Genomic DNA, 21,752 nt, shown 5'->3' with positions numbered 1-21,752 from the left:
GTGACCTAGCAAGACTTGACTTGTTCATGACCACCTTCCTACTGGGTTTCTGGCATTTGACTAGTCCAATCTCCTAGAGTGACTGACCCAAGACATTGCTATGTACTCAGATATCTGCTTAACCTTGGGTATGAAACCTCAGCATAATAACTCTTTACACTCTGGAGAACATCACAATTGATAAAGTGTTTCCATATTAATACCATTACCTCACTGATCTTTACACCAAAAATAATAGCAGAGCAATTACATAGTATGCATGTTGGGCACTATTCTAAGTGTGTAATATCTGGTTTCATCCATGTAACACTATTCCCTGAACACACAAGCTAGACATAATGATGATTCCCATTTATGTTGAAGGATATGAGGCATAGAGGCGTTAAGTAACCTGTTCTGGCTTTATGAGCCTGAACAATGATGATGAAGTGGCAATGCCTGGATCACAGTAGCTAAGTATCTATGGCTGAATGAGAAAGACAGCAGAGGATAGAACACTAAAGCGCAATATGTATCACTGTATTGAAGAGGAACATAGTTCTTCTTATTTAAAAAGCATTTAAGTTTATTTTCCTACCATCTTTGCTTTCCCTGCTGCCTACCCGCACATCTGTGGCATCCTTGGCTTGGGCTACGCCTCAGGTTCTTGGACTCTTGGCTCTTCCTCCCAGCCAGGAAACCTGCCCACTCATGTCCCAGGCCCAGGCCATTCCAGCTGGTAGTGAACAGTTGGCATTGATCAGGCCAGGTGTTTTCCTTTGGTCTGTGCCTAAAATCACTTTGACCATCCTAGTCTGATCCTGTCCTTAAACAAGTGTGAACCTGTTGGGTGACTCCTGCACTTTCCTGGAATTCTTGCAACACTGTGACACTTAGGGAACGCTCCTTAGTGCAGATGGAGAGGGGTGATGTCGCTTTAGATTCCCCCTGATCGCATCTGTAGGCCTATTACTGAGAAGGAGTTAAAAGAGCATATCCTGAGTCAATGTGATGCTGTGGGCAAAAGAATAGATTCTGAGCTGGACCATCTAGGCATGACTCCCCTGGCGCTGTGGTTTAACAACTTCATCTTGGACAAATCTCTTAAACCCTCTTGGCATCAGTTTCTTCATCTGTACAAGCTGACAGCAACAGAACTGAGATTGTTATGTGGACTGAGTGAGTTACTGCATAAAGCACTTAAGCTGTGCCTGCAATATAGTTAGTTCTAGATTAACACGGGCTATTATAATGGATAATTGGAAAGCACAGATGAAAGTATCCATTTTAAAAATTGTAGATATTTTGATTCTGGGTATGTCTAAAATACAATCAGCACCTACCAGCCTGTGGGAAAACTTTCCCTTGCCTTTATTTCCCAAATTCCTCTTCCCACTAATTATGAAACAGGCAATAGATACAAATTCTCAAAAGAGTTCTGTTTTGGCTGGTTTTGATAGGAAGGAACAAATGTAAGGAATGGTGCTGTAAAATGCTTATCTGCTTTCTAAAAATAAAAAAGTCTCAATGGATTCTTCTTCAACCGCCAATTTTGATCCTAGTTTTGTGCAATGAAAAGCTTTCCAGCACTTGCCTGACATTGACCTCCAAACCCAGCATCTTAAGGTGAATCAGATAAAAAGTCATTCTTCACTAGCAGAGAAAAATAAAATATTTACAAGATAATTTTGATACTTTTAATTTCATCAAAATGAGGTTATCTCATTTATTGGGAGTTATGCAAATAATTACCTTATATAAAGAGAATAAACTGTCATTTTTGAAGAATGAATGATGATGCAATGTCAAAATTCATTTCTAAATGTCAGACAAATGGAAAATAACCTGGTTGTTTTAGAAAAGTTTTCTTTTGGCAGAATAACTTCTTCAGATGTTAAAGAGCCAAGAGCCCTGCATAAATATTAAGTTGTTCCATAATAACTGTCTTATAAGGTTGAGAAAGTTACTTAGTCTCTCTGTGGTACATTTTCTTATCTATAGAATGACAATAATGATAGTAGTACTTATCATTTAGAGACATGGGAGTGTATTGAGGATAAAATAGGATAATGCAGGAAAAGATTTTAGCAGATAATTGGCTAAAAATTGCTCAAAATTTATTAATATTCTTAACTTTATGAATATGTAGATAACTTTTAAATTATTTCATAGATGTGTCTAAAAAGGAAGAATAGAATCATTGTGTTCATTAAGCCTATTGGAGTGTTGTTTGTACTTTGATCAAAGGAAATTGCTATCATATTCACCACTGGAAGCATGCAAAGGAAAAAAATGAAGCAGAAATCTGCCTTATTATAACCATGTTTTCAACAGGTCCATTAGAATGTAAATGGGACTCATGATGTCAGGGGTTTTTATTTGATTTGTCACAGCTATATTCCCAGTACAGAGGGAATATAGAATTGAGGATTCTTGTACATAGTAGATAGTCTTACCTTAATTTAGGAAAATTTCTCCCAGTAGGGCTCTGAAAAAAATAGAATCAACTGCCTTGGGATGTGGTGAGCTTTGCGAGCCTGGATATGTCTGTGGTTTGGGTGGCATTTAGGAAGGTTGTATACAGGTGATTCCCAGTTGAGGTAGGAGTTGGACCAAATGACCACCGAGGGTTCTTATGTCTCTATGAATGATGGATGTTACTGTGATGCCACTTCACTTTGGGGATACTTTGGAGGTTGGTAGATAGAGTTTCAAACTAAGAAACTGACGGCTGACTTCCCTGAGAGGAAAAGAGGCAGGACATTTGGAGACCTTGGGGGCCAACGGTAAAGAATTTGAACAAGAAAATCACTTGTTCCCTCCCTCTCCCTGCCCCAAACTGTATTCAGTAACCATGTCTTTCCACAGCTATAATTATCACGGTTAACACAACCAACAATGCCAATACAGCATCATGTACCCCTCATACGATGTGATGAAAGTATATCCTGGGATATAGTGTCAATCCCATGCCATAGGCTCAGTTTTTGCCTTAAAGACTCTGGACTCTATATTTTACCATTTGTTGGGATAATAATTATCACCTGGGATCCTATTGCAAAGGGAAAAAACCCTGACATAACTATAATTGATCAATTCTGTTGACTAAAATTTCAAATGTTATTATTTCAGGAGACACATTTATAAAATTGCCATCCTGTGATAGGAAACTTCCATGAGAAGATTCTCTACGCACTTTTACATAAATGAAAATTACCCTGTAAGAGAGGGCAAGAAGGACAAAAATGTGACTTAGATGCCAGATGAAATGAATACACTTTTTATTGGCCTTGACAGAAGCATAACAAAATGCACTCTGTTCTTTCTTACTGGTTTCTACCCAACAGCATCCACCCCTATTAAATACTTCTTGAGTGGTTTTCTAGATCAGTCAGATGCCTTATTCAGGATGTGGTGAACAGAGGTTGCAAAGTTTCAATTAGAAATATGAGGTGTGACTATTTCTTAATGAGTCTTATTTTCATAGGTCACACAAGAAAATCAATTGAATTATTCCACAGTCACACCACACACATCAAGAAGGCCCTTGTTTCTTTAATAGTTCTGTGTATAATTCTTCACTCTGATTGGACATCTTTACGCATTGTCTCCCAGAGCATACTCAGCTCCTTTCTATGTCATTACCTTTGCTTCAGTTTGGTTTCCAACTTCTTTTGTGAAACTTTTCCCGGTGATTTCTTCAGCTCAACACCTTGCCTCTTTTTGGAATGCTATTAGAATTTATTTTCTTTATAGTTATTTACCGTTAGTCACTCAGTTGTGTCCAGCTCTTTGTGACAATGTGGACTGTCGTCTACCAGTCTCTTCAGTCCATGGAATTCTCCAGGCAAGTCTCCTGGAGTAGGTATCCATTCCCTTCTCCAAGGGATCTTCTTGACCCAGGGATCAAACCCAGGACTCCTGCATTGTAGGCAGATTCTTTACCATCTGAGCCAATCAGGGGAGCCCTGGCACTTATAAATATACTGTCTGATATTGACTGACTGATATTTCTGGTCTCTGCGAATGGTTTGATCAATAGAGATAATAATGGGTTAATGTTAAGTTGGGTTAACTTACCATAACTTATTTTAAGGGCCTAAATGCTGGGACTTTTTTAGGTTGGGTAAGCATTTACTCTAAAACCCTATGTTCTTTTCTTTACCATTATTAAAGTTTGATGACTGTTTCCTCATGGGTCAGAGGCTGTGTTATTGCTTGATTGAGAGACCAACTTCGCTATTCCTCCTCACTTTGCACTCAGATAATCCTCCTTGATAACATATTTTTCTTTTTCCTTGGTTCCTTTTGCTTCCTCTCATTGAACTATTATGGAAACTCAGTGAGCCCAGAGCTTTTCATTTAAAATGCTACAATGTCTGACTGTCTTGTCTGGCCTTATCATAAAGGAATAGGATTCAAAAAGTCAAGTTTTGACAACTGATGATTTCTAAGAAACTAACTCAAGGTTACTATAGGGTTCTTATTCAATTTAGTCATTGTTGTCATTGATTTAATAATGGTCAATGGCCAAAATAGAAAGGTTGATTTACTGCAAAGGCATTGTGTTGACAGTTTTCAGATATATGAGTTAGTTTATATATGACAGGTTGTTACATTGCTTCCCCTTCTGAGCTTTAAAAATATTATAGTGGGGTTCTTTTATGAGTTAAATATACACAATCCATCATTCTAAGTCCTTCTTAAACACTGAGATATTGTTTCTACCATTTTGAATAAAATTTTGTGTTGAAGGAGGAAGGAGTTCGTATTCTACTTTCCTTATTTTGAATGGATATAACTATTTGTGAAGACTCTCATTTTTTTCTCTACCCTTTTCTAGGCCTCCTCTCCTAGCCCTGAAAATCTGGAACTTGTCCTTTATTTTTTTAAGAATACATAGTCCTTCCGGTGGTGTGATTTGAGAGATATTAGAAAAATCTCTCCTTGTCCTGGAACAAGGCTCCCTCTGAGGTGTTCTGATGCCACCAAATACTCCACTATATTGGGACACAAAGTCAGGCATTTCTTAAGGGCCCTTCAGTTACCTCGCTTGTCCCTTGATCTACTCTCTATTCATACCAGGTTGCCCCTCTTTCGGGACTTAGATACAAGGCCATGTCCCAGGGCAGGCATTCCAGCCTCTCATTCACCAAGGAGTCAGAGGGGCAGGCAGCACCCAGTGGGGTAAATTTCATCCAGTGGGAAATGGGTGATGGAAGTGACTGGGGAAGAGAAATTCCTCCCGCCTTCTTTCTCCTGTTGTGCTACTTCAAGATGCAGTTCCTTTACAGACTTTTTATATAGACTATGGATGAGCAAATGTGTCACTCGTTTCTGTCTTTGTGACTCACTCTGGTGCTGCACCCAGACTGATGGGTACACTCATGACATTGCATTGTCTCCTTCTCGGCTTCCTTTCCTCTTTTCTCATTCTCATGACCCAGAGTTTGTACATCCCCAACAAAGTGATAATCCCTTAATCTGTACCTCAGGCTCTCAGAAGACCCAGTTGAGGCACTTGGTTCTAGAATATTTCTGTTGAGTTAAACAATTTCTTTCTTTGCAGGTATGCTTTGAAAGCAAAGGCATCTAGAAAGGGAAATCTAGGAAGAAATTATGTTCTATTAGGGGAAGTGTTAAAGCAATAGGAGGATACTCGTTTATAGGAGGGGAAAAGACAACAAGGAAAAAGGATAGGAAAGGCGTCACCAAAAGATGGAGGAGAACATCAATGTCAAACTTAATCTATTTCAAAGTGGTTTACTCAGCCACCCACAAGCTCAATGTTAAAAAGGATTTCTACCCCTGAATATTTTTTTCAAATCCATTTTAGATATCTCCTCTTTTTGGATGTAGAAAATACTTTTTGTGTATAGTATGCATACTTAGGATTCTGTTTTTCTTTTTAACAATAGAGATACATTGGGGAAATTTCCCAACTGCCTAAATTCTAACATTGATTTAAATTTTAAAACTTTATTAATTTTATTTTTCAGAAATTAAAAATTAGATATATAATACATTTGATTGCTAAATAGTATCATCTAAGATATGAATTTATCTGTTATATTTGTATCAATGACTTATTTAACAAACCAACTGAATCAGTAGCACCCATCTGACATAAACAGCATGCTGAGTCGCTGACAGACTGTACTGAAAATATAAAGAAACAGAAATGCATAAGATGATGTATTTCTATTAATTGGTTGAAGTGTGTTCACGTTAATTATTTTTAAAAAAACACCGGAGAAAAACAGCATGTGAAAAGACCAACATACAGGTTTTTCTCACTGAACATATTTCATCTTGCACTTTAGAAGTGTAATAGGTATATGTACATTTATTTATCTTTTGTAGTTTGTTTCATAGGAATACTTTATACACGAGGCAAATCACATCATAAATGTAGAAATGTCAGTATCCATTAATGAGAATGAGAATCTATATTTTACTAGAGTAGTAAGAATTTTTTTGCTTTTGGTCCCATAGCTGCTATTCTGTTGAGTCCTATATTGTGACAGGTATTGTCAAGGTTAATGATGATAATTTACTTTTTCCAGTTTCTTTAAGCAGCTAGCTAAATTGTTACCTTGTAAGTCATGTATTATGGGCCTCCATTTGTAGATGGACACCCTGTAGTTCCATGTTGAGTAACTTAATCATATCACAAAGCTGGTAAATTAAAAGGTACATTCAGGATTCAAATACAGCTCCATTTGACTCCAAACATATCCTTTTCTTATTAATTCCTCTAATATAAATGAACTTTTGGGAATTTGACTATGAAATATTGTTCTGATTTCTGCTTGTATTTGTAAATTGATATATTCTCTGTTGATTTACAGTTGGATTGCCTAGTGGGACATGGTGTGTGATTTGAATCCTAAAATAAGGTTGATATGATATCACAGGAAGTCACTGGATTTAGTAGACACAAGTAGATGTCCTAAATTATCAGAATATAGACATACGGACATTTTGTGATACTGTTATATTTATTTTAAAAATATAAAATGCACTTGGGTCTAAAAATGGAAAGTTCAGCTCCAAGATGAGGCAAATACAACATATGTGACTGTTTGGCTTGGTCACATTTGATCTTTTTAAATAGTTGACCCAGCTGTTATTTGACTTACCTCAGCATTAGCAGTAGCTTTGAGATGATGGGTCATGCTCCTTGTCAAACTGTGTCTCTTTGAATGCTTGTATTGTTCCCAATGACTTCATTCTCTATGCTGGCTGACGGGGATAATACTTCTAATAAATTCCATAATTTTTAATTTGAGAATCTCAAAGTGCAGAAAAGTAAATGGAGCTTTGACTCACTAAAGTAGAATTAAGTTTCTTTTCCTTTTTGTCTTTATGAGTAGATTCGCCATTTAAAAACCAACCCCAGAAATACAGACTCAATGTCTAGTCACTTAGTAAGTGTAGCTAATTTAACTTTTTTTTGTGTTATTTTGTTTTCATTGCTTGAATGCATCTGAGAATTCTGCAGGTCATGTGCAGCAGGGAGACATGGATAATAGATTGAATGAAAGAATAAGAAAACAAAGAGATTGTGAAATATTTGGATGACAGCTAAAATTTAATGCAATATAAAGGGACAAGTGCAAATTCATGTTTAGGTGAAAATTGAAACAAAACAAAACAAAGGAACAAAAAATCCATCAGTACACTGCCTTCTAGCATATAAGAAATTTAGGAGTTTCTTTTTATTCTAAGCAGCATAAAACCCCTGAAATTAATGGAATAATTTAAAAGGGCTGATATGCTATGGGGCTGCTTATGGTGCCTTTAGTGTGGTGGCTGAGAGCCCCACTCTGTCTTTGCTGAAGCATATAAAATAGTGCTTTATTTTAACCCTGTGTTTAAGGAGGATGTAAGGTTTATGAGAGGTCTTGGTGACTTCAGGTAAAATATGATTGAAGTCACCAGGACGTTTAACCTGAGGAAGAGAAATTCTTTCAGGAAGGCTTGATTTCTGGCTTCAAATATGTGAGGATCTGTCATGAGAGAGATGAGACTTATTCTATGTGATTCCAATTAGCAGAGTAAGATTATGGGAAGGAGAAAACTAGTTCAACATAAGGAAGCATTTATAGAGGTTTAGAAATAGATGCTTAATATTTATTTTGAATGAATGACTGTGATCAAAAGAATGGATGAATGATCTCATTGAAATGGGATGCCTTAGAAGTCTCTGTGCCAAAATTTTAAAGGTGAGCTTAATGAACTCTCTCAGGGGATGTTTTATAGCGAAGCTGAGAGTTGGTTGGGGGCTTTCCAGGAGCTAGTGGGAACCTACCTGCTAATGCAGGAGACATAAGAGACATGGGTTCAATCCCTGGATTGGAAAGATCCCAGAGAGGAGGCCATGGTAACCCACTCCAGTATTCCTGCCTGGAGTATTGCCTGTCTGTCTCATGGACAGGGAAGCCTGGCAGGCTACAGTCCATAGGTTGCAAGAGTCACACATGACTGAGACAATTTAGCCATGAGAGTTGGTTGGCAGGAGATTTGAATACCTCTGAGGTTCTTACTAATTCTGAAATTTAATATAGTTTGTGACTCTTGAATGAAAATCTTATGTTTTCCACATCTAGGATCATACTTTCTTTCATTTTTCTCTAAAATAAAATCCATAAGTTTTTTGATAATTTTAATAATGTGTCTTCTTTTAAAAATTCTTTTGTTAAATTATTTCACTTGATTTTTGTGAACTAGATCGTGGGATAGGCAGAGAGCCTTTGATTATACTTTTTCTTTGGGAAAAAGGTCAGGATAGTGTGTTAATTAACTCAAGGTCAAGTGGTGAATTAATGACTGAATCTGGTGATCTTCCCATAAGATAATGGCATTTTCCCTAAGAAATTTTTTAAGTCAAAATTTGAGCCTTTGAAGCTATGCAGTTGAATTAGATTAAAGGAATGTATTTTAAAAAAGAAAGCTATGTTTTGGATTAAAAAAACATTCAAATGGTTGAAGAAAATTTCAGTGGTTCTCAACCAATGTAATTTCTCACCCAAGGAAACATTTGGCAAGGTCTGGAGATAGTTTTGATTGTGACATTTAGGGTTGGATGGAGGAAGAAAGGGGGGAGACACTGGCATTTTGTGGGCAAAGGCCAGGTATACTGCTAGTCATAGTACAGTGCATAGCATCCCAAAACAGAGTTATCCAGATCCAAAATGCTAGTAGTGTGAAAGTGGAGAAACCCATTAGATATTTCCCACTCATTTTAACCAGAACGTGTGTTTCTTTGATCAGTGAGGTAAGATATATTGAATATAAGATATCTTTAAGCTTTTATTCACCAAGGACTTTTCATTTACTTGAAATAAAGTTATACCTGCCAGAACTGCTAACTTTGATGGCAAAGGACTACCTTGCAATTGCAGTGGCCCTGCCTTTTGGGCTGCACTTTCCAAACTCTCTGCCTCTGTTATTAACTCATCCTTTGCCTCTCCCCGGTACCTTTGGCATCTTCCTGTCAATTATCTTTCATAATAAAGATGAAAGCAAAGTAATTCTCTTTTCTGTACATATTGACTAATGGTACCCTTCCCTTTCTAATCTTTGAAGAGTAATCTACAGTTATTTGCACACATTTCATGCCATTTCCATCTAGCAAGATATTGTTAGTGCTTTTTGTTTTTCAAATCTAATGCATATACTTCAGTTTTTATTTTTAATTCTCCATCAGCCTTTATCCCTGCTTTTGCTGAGTCATGTCCAACTCTTTGCAACCCTAGGGACTATAGCCTGCCAGTCTCCTCTGTCCATGGGATTTTTAAGGCAAGAATACTGGAGTGGGTCACCATTTCCTCCTCTAGGGAATCTTCCCGACCCAGGGATCCAACCAAAGTCTCCTGCACTGCAGGTGGTTTTTTACTGCTAAGTCACCATAAACAATTGATCAAATTCTTCTAGGAAACTTCTCTTCTTAGTTCTGTGGCTGTTCCTTCTTGATCCCTTGAGAGCTCTTCTCTTTCTGCTCCTCTGTAATACTGTTTTTTTTTTTTTTTCAGGATTGTATGCTTAGTCAGCTTTTTTCTTTTCATATAGTTCTTTCTAACAGATCCATATCAATGCCGTTAAATACCAGTTTATTTTTCATGACTCCAAAATTCAGAACCTGTAGATTTGACTTCACTCCAGGGTTCCAGATCTAATATCTATCTACTATTTGTAAATGAGACACAGTCATGTCAGATTCAGAATGTCTAAAAATGAATTTTTCTCCATGCCTATTTTATTCAGTTTGGGCTGCTATAATAAAATAACATAGACTTGGTGGCTTATAAACAACAAGCATTTGTTTTTCACAGTTCTGGAGGCTGTTAAGCCCCAGATGAAGATCTCTAGCAGATTCAGTGTCTGGAGAGAGCCTGCTTCCAGGTTGATAGCCAGCCATCTTTCTACTGTGTCCTCACATGGCAGAAGGAGCAAGGGAGCTCTGTGAGGTGTCTCTCATAAGGTCTGATCCCAAACATGAGGGCTCCAACCTCACGACCTAGTCATATCACATTCGAGATTAGGTTTCAACAAAACAGTCTATAGCAATCCTCAACCTGTTTGTTTTCTTGTATACTTTATACCTGTGGTTGGTACCACAATCCAGCCAGTAACTCTAGTCACAAACTCGGGAGTCATCCTAGACTCCTTTTACCCCACCTCCTACTCTAGCTTATTAGTCACCAAGTCTTTTTTTGTTTATACTTCACTTTGTGAATATATCTCATGTTCATTTCTTCTCCATATGATTATGTTGCCACCACCTTCATTTAGGTGTGTCTGAATCACCTGTACTGGTATTAAAGGAACTTTTTCAAAGTGGAAAAACAGATGATCACAATGGTTCTCACTTAAAACTTTTCAATGACCCCATTTTAACTACATGAAAGTGAAAGTGTTAGTTGCTCAGCCATGTCCAACCCTTTGTGACTTCTTGGACTGTAGCCCTCCAGGCTCCTCAGTCCATGGGATTTTCCAGGCAAGAATACTGGAATGGGTTGCCATTTTCTTCTCCATGGGATCTTCCTGACCCAGGGATGGAATCTGGGTCTCCCACATTGCAGGCAGATTTTTTTTACTGTCTGAGCCACCAGGGAAACAGATCCAAAGTAATTAACATGGCTGTTAGCCATTTGTGACCTACAGGCCCTCCAATCTTTTCTTCCATCACAATCCCCACCCACCCTCCAAAGAACTGGACAAATTGTATTATTCATGCCATGCCTTTTTATAAGTTGTCTCTTTCATTTAGAATGCCCTGGTTAGTTACAATTTTAGTTGTCTTTTTCTTAAAAATTAATTTTGTTTTTAATAAAGTAATACACATACACAGATTTAAAAAAATCAAATAGTGCTAAAAAGATCATAATATTGACTAGCAGATCTTTGTTCCTGCCTTCCTGGCTCTTCACCTTGCTAGAATCAACCACTTTTGACTCTTTAAGGTGCTTCTTCTGTATTTACCTCTGTATTGCTAAACCATTTGCTTGTAATACTATTTCTTGAGTTGTCAAGTTCAGACTTGTTGAGTTTCTCTTCTCATTCCAGTATAGTGACTATAAGGGTAATACTCTAAACACTTAATGATGAGCACTGCATAGATAACAGTTAATCACAACTAGTTACTCTACATGGTCTATGTTGGCTAATCACTGGTCTTGATTTTATGACACGTTTGATAGCCCAGTTGGTAAGCAATCTCCCTGCAATGCAGGAGACCATGGTTTGATTCCTGGGTCAGGAGGATCCTCTGGAGAAGGGATAGGCTACTTACTCCAGTATTCTTGGGCTTCCCTGGTGGTTCAGCTGGTAAGGAATCTGTCTGCAATGCAGGAGACCTGGGTTCAATCTCTGGGTCCCCTGGAGAAGGGAAAGACTACCCAGTCTAGTATTCTGGGCTGGAGAATTCCATGGACTATATAGTCCATGGGGTTGCAAAGAGTCAGACATGACTGAGTGACTTTCACTTTCATTAGTATTTACATTATCATTACCGCATAAATATTGTCAACTGCTGAAGCAATATAATATAATCATGTTATCTTGATAACTCAGTATTTGTTTTCTAGAAGTTATTGATGTTTTTAAAAAGCATTTATTACCTATTAAAAAGTCACTGTAATTCTCACCTTCTCTGTGAAGGTTTTGCTGGTATGCAAATTGGTTCTCCACCGTGTGTTATTCCCATGCTACCTCTGTTCTGCTTATCACATTATATCTTATAGATTGGCGTGTTGATCTTCCTTATGAGAATATGAGTTCCTTGAAGGTAGTGATAGTATTTGTTATCTTTGAACACTCAGTGTCTTGCATCAGTGCCAAACCCAAAATGTTTAATAAATATCTGTTGAATTATGGATGAAACAGGAGCATCCTTTCTCTTTGAAGCAGCCTTCAATATTGAGTAGATGCTTTTGTGAGCACTTCTCTGATTTCTGAGACTCTCCATATGGATCACACACTCAGATTCCTGTCAGGGTCTAGGAAGTTAAAATAAATGAACTCAGCAAGCCTGGTGGAGTCTGTGGCATTTAAAGAGGTCACATGCTACTAGGTTCCAGCTAGTTGTTGCTATGAAGGTGTTTCAGACTTCCACTTTTAAAATAGAAGCAGAAAAATCCAGGCTTGATATGAACCATCATGATTCAGTTTTTAAAAACTATGCAGACCAAGTAAATTGTTCTTCAAAATCAAGCTTGATTTGGTTCATGACCACTAGCTGATGAAGTTTATTGCATGGGAGTAGGAGGAACTGTGTACCTCATCCCAGAGCCTTGAACTTGGTGTCTAATTAGCCCAAGAATGTCTAACCCAAGGGATCCTTCCAGGGGCTCTCCTTAGTGGAATTTCTTTGCCAGCTGATGCCAGCATGTGGAGTGAGCCTTAACAGAAGACAGCCTGGGCACAGCCTGCCAGAGTGTTTGGAGGCCCCGGCAGGATTTCCATGGAATCAGGACTCCCTCTGTCATGTGGGAATAAAGAATGCTGGGTTAAATTATAAAGTGATAAGGGAAGGAGCTCAAGAAGACTAAAAGTTGTACACTTTCTGCCGAGCCATGTGTATATCTTTTCTTATGTTAATTTACATTTTACAATACTCCTAAGAGGAAGATATTGCCATCCTTAGTTTGCAGATGTTAAATCTCTATCAGATTTAGTATTTTTTTTTCAATTTCCATCATCAGAACAGATTAACTGAAGAATTAATACCTCTGATTCTACCCATGAAGAAAGCCCATATATGGGGTTTTAAAAATGATTTAAACCTGTTTTATAATAAAAAAGGATAAAATTTTCCACTGGACATTGACATTGGGATCTTTGAACTTAATGTTTGTTTTGTATGTTCATAGATTAATCTAAGATTGCTCATCTGTCAACATTTGTTGAAGATCCCTTGTGCTCTGTGTTAAATAACAGGATTTCAGAGCTGGGAAATATACAATTCCTATACTTGAGAAGTCTTAAATGACTGTTTCTGATTTGTTCTAAGTGTGAAAGGAGAAGCTAGGTAATAGGGTTAAAGGCAGAAAAAAATATAGAAATTTGGTATCCAAGTTGTGCCAAGTTGTGTTTTGTTTTGTTTTTTAATTTGAGCTGCTCCTTTTTTCTTGTTTCAACAAACAGAATAGTCAAGTAGAAAAATTAGAAAGTGCAAATTAGGATAATTAAGGAAAAATTCTTCTAACCATGTGGGCAACTCTATCTATTTACTTACCCATCTTTTTTTAAACTATTTATCTATGTGGATATTTTTATATTTATCACAAGCACATGCAGGAAAAAACACTCAGATCTCACTAATTACTATTCTATAAACTGCTTCTCTTACTGAGGGATATTTTTAAATGTTTGAAACAGATTTTTATGACTGAAGAGCATTTTATTACATGGAAGTATTTCCTATATATTTAATCAGTTCTCTATTGTTAGATATTTAGGCCAATTTCTATTTTTTTTTATAAACCATCACATGTAGAAATTTTGTAGTGAAATCTTTTTATGTATTTTAATTTATTTCCTTGGGAAAAATTGCTAGGAATGAGACTATTGGATTTAAACACTTGTACAATTTTTAAGCTTTTAGCTAAAAGCTAAGAGTCCTGATAAATTGTCCTGTGGAAGAGTAGTAATAATTTGTCTATTATCAATGGATATGAGTTTCTTTTTCTCTTCACTGTTTCCAATGCTAAGTACCATCTCTTTTTCAAAAAAAAAATTTTTCCCCCCAATTCAATAGAGATAGAAAAAACTCTCTGTTTTGAAAAAACTGTTTTTGAAACTCTTCCAGCCTTTGAACTTTCTAGATTCTATTGTTATCTGGTATAATACTATCGCTTTGTGTTTTGATTACTTGGTTGGCTGATTACCTGCCTTAGCAGCGTTGGAAGAGTTTGAGAATAGGGCATTTCCTGTCCACAGGTGTGTTTTGGGGGTGCTTGTGGATGTTTGTTGAGCTTAATTGTACTTGAAGGGCATGTGGAGTTTAGAACCTTGTCAACACAACCAGTGGGCAAGTTACTCTGTTCTTGCAAGTTACTCTGTTCCTACTAGTTGCATAATAATGAGTACTGAGTACTGATTTAATAATTTAACTGAGTACTGATTAAGTGTTAGCACTGCATTAAGTGCTTTGCATACTTAGCTGGTTTGAGCCTCACGACAGCACTCTGAAGAAGGGATAATAATTATCTCCATCTTGCCGATGAGGAAACCGAGAGGTTATGAAACTTGCCCATGGTACAGGGCTGTAAAGTGGCAAAAACAGATTATGAACTCAGGATCATCCAGCTCCCAAGCAGTTTTATCATTCCTCCTCTGCCCTCTCCTCTCCAGCTTCTTATTATAGATATTTTAAAGTATATGTAAAAGTAGAGACAACAGCAGAGTGAACCTTGACATACATACCACCCAGCTTCAACAATGATCAATATGTGGGCAATCTTGTTTCATCTATGTCTTTCCCTCACTGCCACACACCTGTCTTCCCTGGTTGGATTATTTTAAAGCAAATCAGAGATACATTAATTTCTTTAGTAAGTATTTAAATACATATCTCTAAGAGATATAGATTCTCTTTTTAAAATCTAAACCACAATATCATTATCACACTTGCTGCTGCTGCTGCTGCTAAGTCGCTTCAGTCATGTCTGACTCTGTGCGATCCCATAGATGGCAGCCCACCAGGCTCTTCAATCCCTGGGATTCTCCAGGCAAGAATACTGGAGTGGGTTGCCATTTCCTTCTCTAATGCATGCATGCATGCTAAGTCGCTTCTGTCGTGTCCGAGTCTATGCGACCCTATGGATAGGAGCCCACCAGGCTCCTCTGTACACAGGATTCTCTAGGCAAGAATACTGGAGTGGGTTGCCATTTCCTTCTCCTATCATGCTTGACACTCTAATAATTTCTTAAGATTGTCAGATCCCCCTGATTATCTTTACTGTGATTTTTACTGTTGGTTTGTTTGAATCAGAATCCCTGCAAGGACTACCCTTGGTATTCTAAACTTTCCTAATCTCAGCACAGTGTTCCTTTCCTCCCCCTGCTTTTCCATGAGGCCTGTCCTTCTCAGAGACAGAGTTACTAAGCTGGAGGGACTTCAAATTTTAAAATAGTTCCTATGAATTGAATATCTAGTTTGCATCTCCCCAGAAGGAAGCACACTGAGTAGTTAAAACTTGAGAAGCACTGGGTGTGTGAAGACCAGTGGAGAAAATACATTGCCACGTGGGTTCATTATCCCTCCTCCCTGAAGCTCACCAGTGCATATTCATCAGGTGGCTGAGAACTCCCTTTGTTCTTCTGCTTATAGGATAAGGCTCCATCACAGCTATGGCTAAGTCTTCTCACTTATAGGGCCAAGTCTCATCAGATATAAGTGATGTGTGTGTTGTTTGTTTAGTCGTGTCTGACTCTTTGTAACCCCATGGACTATAGCCCTCCAGGCTCCTCTGTCTATGGGATTTCCCAGGCAAGAATACTGGAGTGGGTTGCCATTCCCTTCTCCAGGAAATCTTCCCAAACCCAGGGATTGAACCCAGGTCTCCCATGTTGTGGGCAGATTCTTTAATGTCTGAGCCACTAGGGAAACCCAGAAAGTGATACTGGCTTGAAAATTCTGTCTTGAGCCTTTAGCTTAAAAAATGAGACATGCTGGCCTGGGTGCCCCTTCCATGATGCAAGAGAATAACTTGGAAATGGGAGCCACAGGCTTGTTATTTTCGTAAATGGTCGAGACTTTGATAGAATCTTTTGTCTTGAGCACATTTTCAAGGTTTCATGTTTGTTTTGGTTCTGTTTTGAACTTGAAGGTCTAGTGATCCTCCACTGTGTTCTGGCAGATGGGAATTCAACCAGAAGTCCTGAAAATGATGGCTTTCTCTGTGGAGATCATGCAGAAAACTGCCCAGGTAATGCATAACTAGTGATGTCTTTGTATTTCATCAGCTTTGTATTCAATCTCAGAAAGCTGACTTCCCTAAATTTTATGTTGTTGATAATACAGTAATCATAAAACCATATAGTTTTTTGAGCACTTGCTAATGTACCAGGCACTGGGCTTTACATACAGTAATGCATTCACTCCTTGCAAGAACTCTATGAGCTAGTAACACTTTTTACTTTTTTCAAGGTGAAGCTAGAAAGAATATGTAATTGCCAAAGGTCACACTGCTGGTATACTACAATTTTGGGATTCACACTCAGGTCTTTCTCATTCCATCATAGACGTGACTTCCAGCCTCTAGCATCATGTGATATCTTAGACTAGATTCATAGAAAGTTGGCACATTCTATTCAAATTTTATTTTCCATTTTATAACTTAAAACAAGGGAAGAAGTCATCAATTTTTAGAACATATTTTACCTTACAGATGCTTGAATTAGTATTCTCAAAGTTATTAGTCTGAGGCAGAGTTCAGCTTTAGTAGAGTCAGATAGTAAAAACTGAAGTTTTGTGGGGCTTATGGTCTTTTTTGTAACTACTCTGCTCTACCACTGAAAGCAGCCATCAGTTCAGTTCAGTCACTCAGTCATGTCCGACTCTTTGCGACCCCATGAATCACAGCACGCCAGGCCTCCCTGTCCATCACCATCTCCCGGAGTTCACTCAAACTCATGTCCATCGAGTCAGTGATGCCATCCAGCCATCTCATCCTCTGTCGTCCTCTCTTCCTCCTGCCCCCAATCCCTCCCAGCATCAGTCTTTTCCAATGAGTCAACTCTTCGCATGAGGTGGCCAAAGTACTGGAGTTTCAGCTTCAGCATTGTTCCTTCCAAAGAACACCCAGGACTGATCTCCTTTAGAATGGACTGGTTGGATCTCCTTGCAGTCCAAGGGACTCTCAAGAGTCTTCTTCAACACCACAGTTCAAAAGCATCCATTCTTCGGTGCTCAGCTTTCTTCACAGTCCAACTCTCAGCCATAGACAGTATGCAAATGAATGGCTTTGGATGTCTTCCAATAAAACTTTTTTTTAGAGGAACAAGCTGTGAACCAGATTTGGTTTTTGGGTCACAGTTGACTGACTTCTGGTCTAAGGTCTGTCTGTCATTTACACATTGTATGGGCTGATCTTCTACAGGGGCCATTTCTTATTTCAAAACAAACACAACACAACATAGGCCAATTCTGAAAGTAGGGCAGAGTGGAGAAGAATCTCTGGAAACTTCTCTGAGCTGCAGTATGGTGACCTGGTGCAAGTACTCCTTTCCTAGTGTCCTGGGGATGTTGTAACTGAGCCAGGAACACGCTGAGCAAGTCGTCCTGATGTGAGTCATCAGTTCCAGCCCAACTTTCCTCTTTCCTCCCTCCCATTAGTGGGTGGTCTAGAGAGTGCCCATGGGCTGTGGAGTCCATGGCTGTCTTAGATCATGACGGTGTGGTTCTTGTCACCTGTGTAGTGAGGAGGATAAAGCCTACTTTATGTGTGTGCTTTCCTTCAGTCTGGTTTCATATGTCTTAAATGACACTTTCATATTTCCTTTGGGAGATTATTCTGTAATCTGATGATTGACAGGGTTAAAAAATATTACTTATCCTCCTAAATGTATTTTTAAATTTTGTTATTATCATGAGAACTTTTAACAACATTTTTAGTGCACAATACAGTATTACTGGGGCTTCCCAGAACCCCCCTGCCAATGTGGGAGACTAAGAGGCCTGGGTTTGATTCCTGAGTCGGGGAGATCCCCTGGAGGCGGGCTTGGCAACCCACTCCAGTAGCAGGCTACAGTCCATAGGGCTGTAGAGTCAAAGACGATTGAAGTGACTTAGCATATATTATTAACTATAGCCTCTGATGTTGGATAGTAGATCTCTAGAAATTATTTATCTTACAGAACTGAAGTTTTATAGCCCTTGAACAACAAACAAGGCCTCTCTCCACGACCCCTGGCAACCACCATTCTACTCAGTTTCTGTGGATTTGGCTATTTAGATGCTCATATAAGTTGAATCATGTATTACTTGTCCTTTGGTGACTGGTTTATTTCTCTTAGCATAATGCCCTCCAGGTTCATCCATGTTGCTGCATATTGCAAAATTTTCTTCTTGTTTAAGACTGATTAATATTCCATTGTCTATATATACTGTATTTCCTTTATCAATTCATCTCTTGATAAATATTTTCACTGTTTCCACATCTTGGCTATTGTGAAAATGCTACAATTAACATGGGAGTGCAGCTTCTTTTTTGAGATCCTGATTTTTGGATAAATATCCAAGAGTGGTATTGTTGGATCATATGGCTGTTCCACTTAAAATTTTTGAACAAACTCCTTGCTATTTTCTATAGAGGCTGTAGATTGCCCTTTCAGTCTATAAATTGTTGGTTTCCTAGTTTGTTTAAGATCACAGGTAAGCAGAGTAGCCTGACATGAACTTGGAAAGACTGGCTCTAGAATGTAATTCCCATGGTAATATTCTAGAATCACTTTAGAAGACCAGAATGCTCAATACAGGAGAAAAATTCTGGAAAAAAAAAATTGCTTGAAAGTGCAAATGGCAGTAGTTTCTTGAAAGAGAAATTAATGTAAAACAGGAGCAGATTGTCTCTGTTGAGTAACTATGTGACCTTGAGCACATTGCTTAAGCTTTCAAAGACTTAATTTGGAACCTGTAAAATAAAGAAGTGACTTTCAGTGGTCCCCAACCTTTTTGGCACTAGGGATGGATTTCATAGAAGACAATTTTTCCACAGACTGGGATGGGGGTGTTGTTTGGGGATGATTCAATTGCATTACTTGTATTGTGCACTTTGAAAGTGAAAAAGTGAAAGTATTAGGAAGTCAGTCCTGTCTGACTCTTGTGACCCTATGGACTGTAGCCTGCCAGAGTCCTCTGTCCTTGAAATTCTCCAGGCAAGAATACTGGAGTGGGTTGCCATTCCCTTTTCCAAGGGATCCTCCCAGGGAGAGAACTCAAGTCTCCAGCACTGCAGGCAGATTCTTTACTCTGAGCCGCCAGGGAAGCCCATTGTGCACTTTATTTCTATTCAAATGCTGCTGATCTGACAGGAAGTACCGGTCTACACCCTGGAGGTTGGGGACCCCTGAATTAAATGATTTTTAAGAGTCCTTCTTGTTTCTAAATGATTTCAGGATTTTACTTGCCAACAGCCCCAGTCTTTAAGCATTCCATTTTTAGTCCGTCATTTAAGACCTTGAATGAAACATTTATTCAGTTTGTCAGTACTTATGAGCTACCTACTATACAGGAGGCCCCGTTCCAAGTGCCCAGGATGCAGCAGTGAACAAAATGGTCAAAGATGAGGTCACAAAGATACTAGGGAAAAAGAGGTAGAGGCCATTTACTGAGATGAGGAAGGACAAGATTTGAGGGGGTGGAAATTCTAGGTTCCATTTTGGAAGTGTTAAGTTGAAATGCCAGTTAGACATGTTAATGAGGCAGTTAGCATGGGAGGAAGAGATCTGGGATGGAAACAAATTTGGGCATTGTTATCATTAAGCTGTTTGAGGTCAGGAAACCCCCAGAGAGGAAGAGGAGCAAGGAGAAAAGCTGAAAAAGTGTTGCACCTCCATGCATTTCAAAATTTAGGAGCTGAGGGAGTTGAAGTCAAACCAGCCAGGGAGAATGAGCAAAGGAGGCATCACATGCACTCTTGAAAAACAAAAAGAAATACAGTTTTTTTCCTGTTCATTCTTATTTACCTCCTAGCCAAGAATAATATTACATATATGAAATACACTCAAATCTCAACACTGAATTCTTTCTTCTTCCTTTAAAAGGGCTAGAATGAAAAGTGCAGCTATAAGTGAATGTCCACTCCTGTAAGCTCACAAATGGTTGACACAGTCCTTCTGGGTAAAAGACTTGCTGATGAGGCCTGATGGCCCTCTGTATAAGCATATCCTAGAAGCTCAGGAGGGTAACAAGTACGTCTGTGAGATTTATTTTTCTTTTCCTGGAGAAATAGACCAATTCACATTTTGACAAAAAACAGCATTGAACATAAGACAAATGGGAATCCTCAATTACAATACATTTTCTGATGTTGCACTTTTTCAAGAACATCCTGAATTTATACTCCCTTGTCCCATGGAGATAGTTATCAAGATAAGAAGAAAAATTAACTTTAAAAAAATAAAACCTTCTTCCTCCCCTCTTGGTTTAAGAAGGTTGTAAAATGAAGAAGTCCCTACTGGGAAGATGTCTAAAATATTAAAGTCTCAGGGTGTACTTCATAGTCTAAGAGGAAACTTTTCTCCAGATTCTGCTGTGACCATTTGAACTGTTCAGTGCACTGATTGTTTCCCCCTCTTTTTAGGTCAGATATCTGTGTAGGAAGGTCAATTTATAACGATTTTTTTTTTTCCTTCCTCTCTCGCTTTGTTAATACTTGTGGGACTTCTATCTCAAAATATAAAAAGTTGAGAAGTTTAAAGTGTTAGTTGCTCAATTGTGTTCGACTCTTTGCAACTCCATGGACTTTGGCTTGCTAGGGTTCTTGGTCCGTGGATTTCTTCAGGCAAGAATACGGGAGTAGGTAGCCATTCTCTTCTCCAGGATATCTTCCTGACCCAGTGATCGAATCTGGGTCCCCTGCATTGCAGACAGATTCTTTACCATCTGAGCCACCAGGGAAGCCTGACTTTAGTTCCCCCCTTTTAAATCTCTTACATAGAGATTTAACTATGTATTTAACTAAAGGTTTAGAGATACAAGAGGTTATAAATACTGTAATGAGATTTACCAAAAAAGCATTATCCCAGTAATTGATTTCAGAAGAGTTGCTGATATTGATATCATTTGCAAAATCATTAAATAGATTTTTCATGAGCCTTATCAGAATAGGTAAGGGATGATTTTATGAAAATAAGCCTAATGTATTAATTGTGAAGAGTTTTAGTCACAAAGGCATGACAAAGCCTGCTTGGCTGGAGAATAAGAATCAAGTACAGAAAGACTAGGGCTTCCCAGGAGGGGCTAGTAGAAAAGAATCTGCCTGCCAATGCAAGAGACGTAAGAGACATGGGTTTGATCCCTGGGTTTGGAAGATCCCCTGGAGAAGGGCATGGCAACCCATTCTGGTATTCTTGACTGAAAAATTCCATGGACAGAGGATTCTGGGGGGCTACAGTCCATAGTGTTACAAGGAGTTAGATACGACTGAAGCAACTTAGCACATACACACAGAAAGACTAAAGAACCATACTGTTTGATCAAAGCATCCATCAAAATGAGGAAAATTCTATATTTAAACTAGGCTATCTGGGTGTCTGCTGTA

The 21,752-nt window shown here is 38.4% G+C and overlaps 1 protein-coding gene across 1 annotated transcript in view; it reads left to right on the top strand.

The window, feature by feature from the left end:
• The window catches only part of BTC (betacellulin), a 47,973-nt gene that overhangs the window by 7,291 nt on the left and 18,930 nt on the right, over positions 1 to 21,752 (top strand). Inside the window, exon 2 of the mRNA XM_018049586.1 lies at positions 16,317 to 16,415. Coding sequence (XP_017905075.1) covers positions 16,317 to 16,415 — 99 coding nt within the window. The remainder of the gene's footprint in view (positions 1 to 16,316; positions 16,416 to 21,752) is intronic.

Source organism: Capra hircus, chromosome 6 (assembly GCF_001704415.2).
Source record: "Capra hircus breed San Clemente chromosome 6, ASM170441v1, whole genome shotgun sequence".
Lineage (NCBI taxonomy): Eukaryota > Metazoa > Chordata > Mammalia > Artiodactyla > Bovidae > Capra > Capra hircus.
Note: the sequence above shows the minus strand (reverse complement) of the source record. Positions and strands in the feature narration are given on the sequence as shown.